This window comes from Myodes glareolus, chromosome 27, assembly GCF_982192425.1.
Source record: "Myodes glareolus chromosome 27, mMyoGla1.1, whole genome shotgun sequence".
NCBI lineage: Eukaryota > Metazoa > Chordata > Mammalia > Rodentia > Cricetidae > Myodes > Myodes glareolus.
Genome location: NC_142052.1, coordinates 4,941,300 through 4,953,771, shown reverse-complemented (window position 1 = coordinate 4,953,771; position 12,472 = coordinate 4,941,300). Strand labels below are relative to the sequence as shown.

Genomic DNA, 12,472 nt, shown 5'->3' with positions numbered 1-12,472 from the left:
AAGAGGTTGAGTATTCTTGAATCGGATTAAGTAGAAGAGTAGTTTTTCAGAGATGTACTGAAATGAAGAGTATCCTACAATCAAGAAAGTGATACTGGCTCTAAGAATGGAAACTGAGACTGTATGTGGGTTAGTCTGGATCCCCTGCTCATGGATGTGTGGTCAGATTGGTTAGGCTTAAGTCAAGAGACAGGAAATAAGCATGTGATTAGAATGGCAGTACCCAAAACTGTACAGCTCTGAATAGCCCATACCTGAATGATCACAAAAAACTATATTAATTACAACACTATTTGACCAATGACTCTGGTGTCTTACTAGTTAGCTCTGACATCTTAAATTAATCTATTTCTATCAAACCGTGTATCTCCACAAGGCTGTGGCCTACCAGTAAATTTCCTAAGGTTCCAACATGTCCTCCGCTGTTTGCATGTAGTATAAAAACGAAGCTGGAAAGTTGATATGAGCTCAAAGACAGAAAGGCGTTGACGAGGAGGCTTTCAATAATATTCAATTATATTAAGTCAGAACAAGTGTGGATTAAAATAGAGGGCAACATAGTCCCAATGTTATTATTAAGCATGTCAATCTAGATTTCAAGGGGTTGACTGAATGTCATCAACAATTTTCAGGGGAAGCTCAACAAAGAGAAGAAAACAGAGGGAAAGAGATAAAACACCCTTCCAACCATAAACTAGCAATGATTCAGAGAAAAAGAACTCTGCAACTAGAGATGTAGACAGAGAATATACAAAGTTCCAGATGGCCAATTTCAACTTAAAGATTCAGGAATATCCTCTCTCTCAGTTTCTGTCTTTTTCTCTGATAAAGCTTTAAGTAAGTTTAATGGTCATGTGCTTGACTGCTTTCCTAAATGTCTTGAATCACATACGACCTCTGAATTATGTGCATCTGAAGTTGTTACTCAACACGTATGTGATGCGGTTTTCTATAACTACAAAACACATCTGTGATAATCAACTTACAAAGGAAGAGGGCTTATCTTGGCTTATGGGTTTGCATAGATTGATCCCACTGTTTGAACTCTGAGGTCAGGTAAGCTGGAAGCACACGGGAGAACGAATCCACTCACCTCTTACGCCATGCATTAAAGAAAACAAGAAGGGGCCAGATCTACACAAGCCTCTTCTAAAGGATACCCTCATGACCTAAGGACCCCAACTTCTCCAAGAGTCTGCCACCTGCCTTCTAGCTACCCTTGGACAAAGAAATTTATACATTGGTCTTTGGAGGACATTCAACAGCAAAACTATAGCAACAGCTAAAGGGTAATAATTGATTGAAGAGAAAATGATGAAGCATTTGTTTGCGGCAAGGTGATCTAGGGGGTTGAATTTCCATAAGGGGCTTGTAGGCAGGCAATTTTTTATATCACACTGTAGAAGAATATGTAGATAGGGTAAACTCAAACTTCTCAGTCAAGTAAAGCCAACAAGACAAGTAAAGCACTGAAAACAGGAACGAAGCTCCCGTACACGGATACCTAAGTTCTAATGCAAAATGAGTTCAGTCAACAGGTTTGTAAAATTTTAAAAATTTAAATTTATTAGGATGTATTAGTAGCACAGTTACACAGAGTAGACTTCAGGGATTCACCAATGATGGTCACCAATGTGCTTCTTTGTGGTTTTTAAACCCTATTTTGCATCATTCAAATTTTTCAGATAATCGTTGAATTTCATACATAGCTTCACAACCTGGGTCTGACAGGTCTTCCATTAGTAAAAATGAATGGAAACACACATTTCATGAAAGGCACATAAAATAATCTAAACTAACAGGGGAGGAGTTTCGATAACCTCGAATTTCTTTACATTGCAAATAGGAAAACCATTTCCCCCAAAGTAAACCATGTGAATGCAGTTTGTGATTCTCCCATACACTTACGTGTACACAAATGGCAACAAGAAGACTAAGGAAATGTTAACATCTGAGGCAAGTGAGAAATCGCACGCTGGCACAGTCTACAGAAAGACTCCACTTTACAGGATGAGTCAAACAGGGGAATGAGCCGGGCACTGTTCCTCATTTTGCTGAAACAAGGGCACATAGACACAATGTAAACCATTAAAAGAACAATGGCACTAACAAAGTTCAGCATGTAGCTCTTATGTAACACCTATGCAGGCACACACATACACACTCACTGATCTTGTTAAATACTACTATTCAATTTCTAAGTATAACTGTCCTCTTAATGTCAGAAACCACAGTGTAGCTTTAAAGGAATATGAATTCCAGCGAGTGGAAGGAATTTGAAAATCTAAGGGAAAAGAAGCAATTTTGACATAAATTGATAAACTGGAAATTAGTGAATTAAAAAGCTTGTATACTATCAGTAATAGAGGGTTTTCTGGTTAGCTTCCAAACAAGGAACTATCACGTATGCTTAATTATGAGGGATTTGTCAAAGAAAATACATAAATGAATGTCTCAAAACTCACATACTAAAAATTTTTACCCACAAAATTGTTTTCACCACTCACCTAAACTTTGTCATAAATAAACTATGATTATTTCAGGGTATAAAATTAATCTGGCGTCACCCAAAAGCAATGCAGAGATGCCATCCGGATACTAAGGTTCAATTGAAACCAAGTGGTGGACTAAAAGCCAAGTGTTTTTAAGTCTAAGATCCTGTATCTTCAAAATTCTGAACCTTTAGCTTCCTCAGACAAATTTAAGGTAGAATCGTAACATCATGCATCCCGTAAAGAAAATGTCAATGCGCGCGAGGCTTACGTAACTGATACAAAGGCAGTGTGCTAACCTCGGTAAGAACATCCCCCCGCGAAACACATAACCTTTAGAGAACAACTCGTGGTATTAAAATAGTCTGTGCAGTGTTTGTACAAATAACATTTTATGAATACAAGTATACATATAATCAAGGTAAGGGCCGTGACATTTCCTACTATTAATTAGGGTACCTAAAATTTATAGGACACGAACATAAATAAAGCTGTTGAAAACTGGCGAACACAGAGCTAGTCTGTCATTCAGTACAAGGGACTTAATATTTATGTTATTTCCAAAGCCATCCCACTAGAATCGTAAGTTGCCACTCTTACAACCTAAACATAATATGGGAAATCAAAAGATATAAATACATCTTACATTTGCATATTTACACTTACACAGAAGTCACCCGTTACACTAGAGCCCCGTTTCCACCTCACACCTCCTTTTTGCCATTGCAGGACCCCCTTTCACCTTTGAGAAAGGTCCTCGTCCTTCCAGATAAAGACACAAAACAGAACAACTTTGGTCATGTCCAGGATGCATTTGCAGTATACTACATTCTGTGTGGCTGGGAGACTCTAGTCTAGAGAGATCCGAATATAAGTACTCATTTGGTTTGAAAACGCTTTTCCCTACCAACCGTGAAAGTTAGAAGAGACCGCAATCTTTTAGGTTATTTTTGATGATGACATCTGTGACAGCGTCAAACACAAACTGTACGTTCTTAGTATCCGTGGCACAGGTGAAGTGGGTGTAGATTTCCTTCGTGTCCTTCCGTTTATTGAGGTCTTCAAACTGACACTGGATATACGCAGCTGCCTCCTCATAGGTGTTGGATCCTGAGACGAAGAAAGGGGAAGGCATACGCAAAAAAAGTTAGAGGGGATAGGGTTAAGTAAAATGCGCTTTAAAACACAGGCTGGTTTTCTGCTTATAAAATATAGGGACTCCATAACTCCACGTAACCCTCTAGAACAAAATGATTTTTTTTTTCCAGTTGAAAAACACCTGGGTAAACTCCTCTTCACAAGCCATCTTTAAACGTAAGAACTCCTTCACATGGTAGTCTATGTTTGCATAGAACATAGAAGCATAGTCATAGAAGGTAGTCTATGCTTCTGCTTAAGTTTCCAGGAGCCAGACCCCTTTCCATCACCCTCCATCATCTACATCCCCACGCTGGAAAATTCAAGCCACTGAACCCTAATGGTGGCTTAGTATTATTGGGCTAACCCACCGGTGAATCAGCAATGCCAGCTGAATTTGTCCCCTCCCCCTTCGTATTTACTCATTAGTCATCTTTGGTAATCATTTTTATTCAAAATCTATATCATGTCTCTAATAGGGTAAATGTTACGAAGCTACCAAAAAAAGAAAAGGAAAAATGATGGCCTTCTCCTGCTTTTAGGTGAGGGGCTTGAGACTGGCTCTGAGCCAGAACCATTTAGAAAGGGCCTGGCGGAATCTGGGGATAAGCACACACATCCTCTGACCCAGAAATTCCAGGTGTTAGGAAATTCCAGGAGAGCTTTGCTATGGTCAAATAAGTTCACAAATAATGCTAGCAGAACACGGCCTTCTGCTAGAGGAAATAGGGCCTGCAGAGAGGAATTCGGGCTGACAACATAATTTTGCCCAGTTAAGAATAAATAGGACTATGCAAAGAGAGTTAACAAAAGGAATACAGGGCTGCAGATGGACTTTGGTGAAACGGCAGCTCTCCGTGATAGGAGAGGAAGTGCATTGTAAGGCAGCAGAGGCAGGACACACCCAAGGGGCTGGCAGGGCCACCCAGGCGTTATCCATACAAAGCCATAGCCACACGATCCAGGAGCTGATGCTGTGCCAGCAACAGCTTAGCCATTCACCGAGCAAGTAAGTCGTGCAGATTTGAAATTATAATCTTAGCCTTTGGGATATCGAATAATTACGTGATATTCAGTGTTTATCAAAGACACTTCCTTTCTGCATCCAATGAGACTCTAATTAATAACAGCTTGACTGGTGCAGATCTGCAGACATTGCATGATGCACTTGACTGATGCAGAGCTGCAGACATTGCATGATACACTGGGATCTGAAGTTGGACTCCGTGGCTGCCCCGAACTCTTGTTCTTGTCCGAACGGGGTTACCCAGGTGCACACACCAATGGGCTACCCAAGGTCAGCTGTGTGAAGACACTCACTCAACAGTCACCATCAACCCACTCAGTGCAATGCTAACTCAGATTTTATTTAGACTTTAAGAAGTTCTTGAGAATTTTTTTGTTCTTTCAAATAGACTGAGGCAAAGGTTAAAATATTTATATTTAGAGTTCGTACAAACTAATGGCAGTTTTGTTTTTTGAAGGGAAAGGGCCCCTCACTTATACTTAAATATGTATTATATATAGATATATATAATACATATTTAATTATGTCATATTAATATACATATAATATAAACATACACGTATATGAAAACTGATTTACTTTGCTTGTACTTGAAGGCTGGAACAGCATGAGTGGGATGGGTACATATTTCTCTTCTCAGCACTCAATTTTTGTTTTGGAAACAGGTTCCCAGATACCCTGGTCTGTCTTTGGACTTACTATGCAGTCCAAGATGGCCTTGAAGTACTGATCTTCCTGCTTCACCTTCCAAGTCTGGGGCTTACAAATGTGAACACCAGACTCATGTTCAATAGTGGCTCGGGATATGATCCATGGAACTAAACCAAATTTTAACCATGCTTTATCCCTATTCCTGATTTTACAGATGAGGCACTGGAACCTAGGAAAGGTATCTGCCTTGTTCAAGATTGTGGGTTTAATTCTGTAAAAGCTGGGTCTTTTCTTCAAATCTGTTCTGTTCTTGGAGCTCATTGGCCAGCACATCAAAACTCAAACGAGCTTCCTCACTGGCTCCTCTTTCCTGGTCTGCTTAAGTCATGTTCTGTCCATGAGGCTGGGTGCCTACTGTTGTTCTTCATGGGCTTATTAGCATGTGTGTGTGTTTGTGTTTCCCAGGAGCTAGCGAACAGAGACAGATCTTATCTTTGCTCATCCAATCTGTCATTATCTTATTGTATGAGCAAGTCAGTTTTTAAATTCATTAAAGACATGGAGTCACCTTAGGAAATTACCAAAACCTTTTCCAGAAAATGGACAAGAGAAAAACCCATCCCCATCTTCAGGAAGTGTCTGTGTTCAGTTTGGAAAATACTATGTCCTCCAGTGCAAGAATTAGTAATAGATTCAAGCCAACAACTGAAAATCATGCTTTCGGGGAAGTTCGCCTGGATACACATGATTCGCTAAGTTAATCTAAGAGTCCAATACCTGCATATTCCGGGTAGCAGATTGTGAGGGGGCTCTTTTTGATTTTTTCTTCAAAGAGGTCCTTCTTGTTTAGAAAAAGGATGATGGATGTGTCTGTGAACCACTTGTTGTTACATATACTGTCAAACAACTTCATGCTTTCATGCATTCGATTCTGAAACAAAAAAAAAATCATTTTCATGAGCCCTGAAGGTTTTGAAGAACCGTTTTTTTTAATTTAATTAATAGTTTTCCCTTTAGTTTTCATACTGACCACAGTTTCCCGTCCCTCTTCTTCTCTGTTCCCCCCCCCACACACACACACTCCCAACTAGCCCCATCTCCATTCACCTCCTCCTCCTCCTTCTCCACTCAGAAAGGAACAGGCCTCCCAAGGGCTTGAACACAGAACAGATAACATGGCACATCAAGCTGAGGTAGGACCAAGCTCCTCCCCCTGTGTCAAGGTTTGCCGAGGTTATCCAGGATGGGGAACAGGTTCCCAAAAGCCAGCTAAGTGCCAGGGATGGGTTCTCATCTCCCTGCTAGGAGCCCCACTAACAGACCAAGCTATATAACTGTCACACACATGCAGAAGGCCTAGGTCAGTCCCATGCAGGCTCCCTAACTGTTGGTTCAAAGTCAATGTGCTTCCCGGAGTTCAAGTCAGCTGTCTCTGTCGGCTCCTCTGTCATGACCTTGACCCACCTGGCTCCTACAGTCCCTTCTCCCTTTCTTCAGTAGGGCTCCAGAGCTCTGTCCAGCATTATTTGTCATAGTCAGAACTTGGAAACAATCTAGATGTCCCTCAATTGAAGAATGGATAAGGAAAATGTGGTACATTACAGAATGGAGTATTACTCAGTGAAAAATATCAATGACCTCATGAAATTTGCAGGCGAGTGTATGGAACTAGAAAAAAAAATCATTCTGAGTGAGGTAACCCAGACTCAGAAAGACAAACATGGTGTGTACTCACTCATAAGTACATATTAAGAGTAAGGTATAGGATAACCAGCCTACAATCCACAGCCCCAGAGAGGCTAGATAACATGAGAGGTTAGCTACAGGTTGCATGGATTTCACTGGGAAGCAGAAATAGAAGAGACCTCCTAGGTAATCGGGGGTGGGAGGGCAGGGGGTGGGAACTTGAGGAAGCAGGTTATGAGGGCTGGGTGTGAGGTGGATTGGGGGCTGGAAGAGGGGGAGAGTAATGAAAGAGACATCTTGATAGGGCAGGACACTTTGGGGTTAGGGAGAAACCTGGTGCCAGGGAGGCTCCAGGGAACCCCCAAAGACAAAGCTAAGACCCCTAGCTATAGTGGAGAGGGTGCCTGAACTGGCCTTCACTTGTAATCAGATTGGTGACTGTCCTAATTGCCATCATAGGGCCAGCACTCAGTGACCGATGGAAGCAGAGGCAGAGATGCACAGTCAAGCACTGGGGAACGGTTTTAAAGAGAAGAAACGTTGCACTAGACCAGACCTTTGCAGCTGAAAACCGTTCAACACCCCGAAGGACGGCCCAGCTGTTATCTCAACTCCAAATTTGTCTTAACCTGCTCCGTCTGAGGCACTTGGGCTGATTTCAAACTCAAGCAAGGAAAGCCTTCACCGGTTTATCCCCTGTGCTGAGACGGAGGGTAGCCCTGAGTGAAAGCTATTACCTCCTAACGGGAAACGAACCGCTCTCCTTTCCTACAAGCAACAACAATTTTCTGAAAGCCAGCAGGAGACCCTGCACAGCCAGGCCTGCGACAATGATCAAGCAGACCAGGGTTTGACCCAGACAGTGGAATGAGGCATACCCCTCCCTCTTGACTGCCGGCTTTTCCGTCCTCATTCAGAATCCAAGAGCTTTTCTCACTATCCAACAAGTGTCTAGGATGGTGAGACCCTGTTCTTCCCATAAGGCTGTACCGAAGGAATAGCTTCCACTTCTTCCTGACCAGCCACCTTTTAATTAGACTACAGAGATGACCGGTGGCCTGGTCCAGTCGACTGAGGCCACTATCCAGTCAGGTCTCTCGATCAAGAACTCATAATCATTCTATAATAACACATTTTTGTCATCTCTACACAAGCACAACTTGGATTTTAGATAAGCTGAGTGTCTCGGCATCACATAAACACCGCTGGCTCAGTGCCCACTGTGTAATGTCTAATGCCTGAGGTCCTGCTGCCGCAGCAGGTTGTAACCAAGGGTGTTCATGTCTGAACCCATCAAAGACATGTCACTGGTGTGCAGATCACCTAGGCTGAGGAGGCAGGTGGGAGCTTTGGAGAGTAATTATTAAGTTGAGCAAACTGAAATCCAAGTAGGTCCACACTGTGGAAATTAGTAAAGATGATTTCCAGTTTTGTTTGCTGCCCTTTGAGGGGCTGAGTTCAAAGAAGACCCTGCCATGTTTTACTGCATAGGACTGAAAGAAATGTATATGTGATGTTGTTTTTCCCTCCTGGCCAACAGCTGTTTGTACTTGATATAGAAAAACCTGAAATCTCCACTAAATTTTCTTTGTATTTTAGGGCCAGAACTTTACATCCCGATCTACGAATGCTTCCCCAGGTGAACGATACATTTATAAAATGCTATTTGAAAATTATTTTACTATAAATATCCAGGGGTAGCATATATAAAACAACAAGCATCAGAGGAATGCATGACAAAGTGTGGGCCTGCAGTGGATGCAGGAAATGCATAGGTGTGTGTGGGGGGGGGGGGGCCTACACCTCCCAGCATCTGTACGCCCCAGGATGCAGCAGAGAAGCCACAGCAAACAGCCTCAACTTTCAAACACTTCCTTCGTCAGCCAGGATTTCTCAGAAACGTTCTTGGCAACATCTGCCGCTGCTGGCGTTTCATGCTGTGCCCCAGAAGTGGTTCTACTTGCCATTTCTTCGTCCTCAGCTAGGACCAGGTCATAGTCACTCAGGGCCACACAGAAGATGATGGCGGTCACGCCCTCGAAGCAGTGGATCCACTTCTTCCTCTCTGACCTCTGACCGCCCACATCGAACATTCTGCAAGAGGAAGATTAATGACTTGACACCACATTCCGTGTTCAAAAGCCCCGACAAGTTCTGCAACGCCAACAGAAATGCTCCGCATAGCTTGGGGACTGTGGGACAGAAAGAAAGGGACGGAGTGGGAGGGGAAAAATGTTACCAATTTGTTTTCTCAAAGGCCCGGGGTGGGGGGTTGTTATTTTTTTAATAGATTCTTTGATTGCAGCAAGAGTAACTCTAAACCAAATGAAAAATATTCTTAACAAACAACACATATGGGCCCTTGATATGTCTCAGAAGCCTGAGTTCAACCCTTCGGTCCCTTCCACACGCACTCTGTGGCATGTGTGTATGTATGAGTTCATGTGTACACACACATACGTACACACACATACACATACACACAAATGATGAAAAAATTAAACTTAATTTTTTAAAAGCACAGACATCCATTAACAAACATAAAAGCACTTAGGATATCAAACCAGCAACAGAATAATGGACCTCACTGCTTGTAAACATGGACAACCACATGAAGCAATGGAGGAAATCACAGGCCAAAGAAAACACACTCGACTTGCCAGTTCAAAGCAATAGAACCACAGGACAGGGCTCCCTGTTCGTATTGAGAAATGAGTTCGGGCAGGGCAGAAAGCAGGAGGTTGGAACGTCAGGGAAACCATCTCAGTAAGAAGAGGTTTATGAGACAAAGTACTTTTAGAAAATGACCAAGAGGTTTGTGTAAATTATAGACTAAAATGAGAGAGAAGGGGTGATGGACCAATAAAATAAGAATTCCTCAATAATTATATAATATATAACCATGGACCACTGGAGGTTAGTGTACCTGGTTCTGGCACAATCAAACAATAACATGCCAGTGACCTTTCCTTCCTGTTCCTGGCAAATCTATGAAGTTAAGCCAAAGTTTAAATTTGCATAGACTACATTATACAGCCTAGAAATAGCCGCTTATATAACGGAAACACTGTGTAAACAGGCACATTTTAAAGGCCCCATTTATCTCAATGGCGCACTAATTAAAACCACTCCTCGCTAATTCCCCACGGAGCAGCGGTGGCCTAAAACCAAATCTGGATCTGTCCACGAGTGCCGCCACTTTCGTAGTCTTGGTTTATCTGGAAGCTGCTCGTTAGCGTTTGCTACAGCAGGACGATCCTACCACAGCATAGAAAGAGACCAGAGGGCAGAGGGGTAAGATGCAACCCACTGAAGCAGAGAACAAAGGGAGAACCGATTTAATTCCACTAACATTAATACAAGAATACCATGTGTAAACAATTTTACCATAAGCTTAGATAGTTTTTTTTTCACACAGCATGCCTCGCCCATCCATCTGGAAGAACCCATCCCTTCCTCCACTTTGTCTGCTCTGCTCACTCCGTGACTCAGTCACTTACTAGTGCTTCTGTGCTACTGATGTGGTCGATGTCTAGAGATGGCTGACTTTAAGCAATGCGGACTCTCCTTAACAGTGTAGCCAGGCTCCCTGCAATCAGCCAGGAGGGTTAGGACCAAGGCTAGGGTTTCTCAGACAAAAGATGAAACTATCCTCATGATGTCACCAGAGCTTTTACTGGAGCCTGAGAGCCTGCTCTGCAAACTCAGGTCTGCCCCTGCTTTCTAACAACCTAATCATTCCTGCTGTCTGGGGAATACTGGGTGGTACAAAAGGAAGAACCAATAAAGAGAGATACTGTAACAAATATCTACAGGTGTGAAAATGAAAAGGGACTTGGAACTGGATACATGAGTAGCATCTTGAAGTGTCCTGAAGCATGTCACATAAAAAGAAACAACCAGATTTTCTTGAAATATAGATAACATAGTTAATTTCATTTCAAATTCAGTTGAAAGCAAAAACCCCCTGAGTTTCTACAGTCTTAGGGAATGCATAGACTATGGTGAACAGCCTGCAAATACAAAACTGGTTAGAAACAGATTTAATGAGTTCTCAGAGCAAAGGGAAAAGGCCCACTGTAGGGAAGGTGATGCTGTAACAGAGGGGCAGAAGTGGCTGCGTGGCTTGTCTCCATCAGTCTGTAAGTAGTGGACTTGCCTTCGTATAGGAACACAACAGCAGAAAAGCAAACTGAGGAATAAACTCCAAGCCAAAAGGGAGTCCCTCTCCCCCACACACAGGAAAGAGCGACATATGACCGCACAGTTGGCAGAGGTATAAGCCAAGGTGTGCCATGAATTGCCAGCAGCTACCAGACACTAAAATCAGGTCAGGAATATTCTTCCCTGGAGCCTTGAGGAAGAGCACAGTCTCCCAAAACACTGATTTCAGTTCTAGCCTGAAGAACGGGAAGATGATGGATGTTTACTTGTTCATGAACCCATTTTTGGGCAATTTGCATAGCAATCCTAGGGAGTGAAAATATTATTTGCAAAGAATAGTCTTTACTCGTAAGCTCTATTTTCTGACTTAGCAATTACCATCTCCTAAAAATTAAATATCTGTTTTTGTATCTGCCTTTCTCCTTAAACAGTTTAAAAGCAAAGACTGTCTCTCTTTGCTTGTTTATGTCCCCAACATTCGATACACAAAGAACTCTATAAATACTACTAAATAAATCAACCATGCCTACTGAATACTTTTCGACATTTTCAAGAAATAATAGACTAATGTTGTGTTTAAGATTTGGAAACACTTTCTATATCAGGGGAATGTTAAAACCAAAGATATTTCATTATAATGTGACAGTCAGGTAATTTGAGTATAGAAGAAACCTCCCCAACTTATTTAATTTATGAATTATAAATGAATGATGGTCCTTCATATATTGGTCATATAATGGAAAATTCATTCTACACCAGTGGTTCCCAAGTAGCATCAAACAGAAACAACAATTGGGAGATGCTGAAGTCACCGGTCAGAGATTGTGTTTTGAGAAAGAACCTGAAAACCAAGGAGCAACAATAGCTGTGGCCAGATTTTATTTAAACTTATAACTACTTAAAAAGCTAAATGAAGATAATAACCAAATTAACTATTTTACTACTCTTTTCAGATTCCATATAAATCACAGATAATTCAGAAATGTCATAATTATTTCTTCATAAAATGTTAATTATTAATGTAATTCTTTAATATATTGTTTCTCAAATTCTGAGTATCTATTTAAACAATAAAAATTTCTCATAAAATCTGTTCTCCTTTATATGAAAAGGCTGTTAACAACTGTTAACAACTAGAGAATCAGGTTGAATTTCTTAGGTATTTTTGTAATGTGAGGTCGAAGGAAATGTTTCCTGAGATGCACTACCTTAGCCTCTGAAATCATCTAGTACCAAGTGGCCAAGCCTGACCAGTACAAAATTAGCTAACTGTATATGACTATCACGCTCGCTAAGAGAACAGTGCGTCCCAAAA

The 12,472-nt window shown here is 41.6% G+C and overlaps 1 protein-coding gene across 1 annotated transcript in view; it reads right to left on the bottom strand.

Moving 5' to 3' along the window:
• Positions 1-1,539: 1,539 nt before the first annotated feature.
• The window catches only part of Gnai1 (G protein subunit alpha i1), an 82,350-nt gene continuing 71,417 nt past the window's right edge, over positions 1,540-12,472 (bottom strand). The window contains exons 6-8 of the mRNA XM_085684192.2: positions 8,958-9,087; positions 6,085-6,238; positions 1,540-3,602 (exon numbers count right to left, since the gene is read on the bottom strand). Coding sequence (XP_085540318.1) covers positions 3,412-3,602; positions 6,085-6,238; positions 8,958-9,087 — 475 coding nt within the window. The 3' untranslated portion in view covers positions 1,540-3,411. The remainder of the gene's footprint in view (positions 3,603-6,084; positions 6,239-8,957; positions 9,088-12,472) is intronic.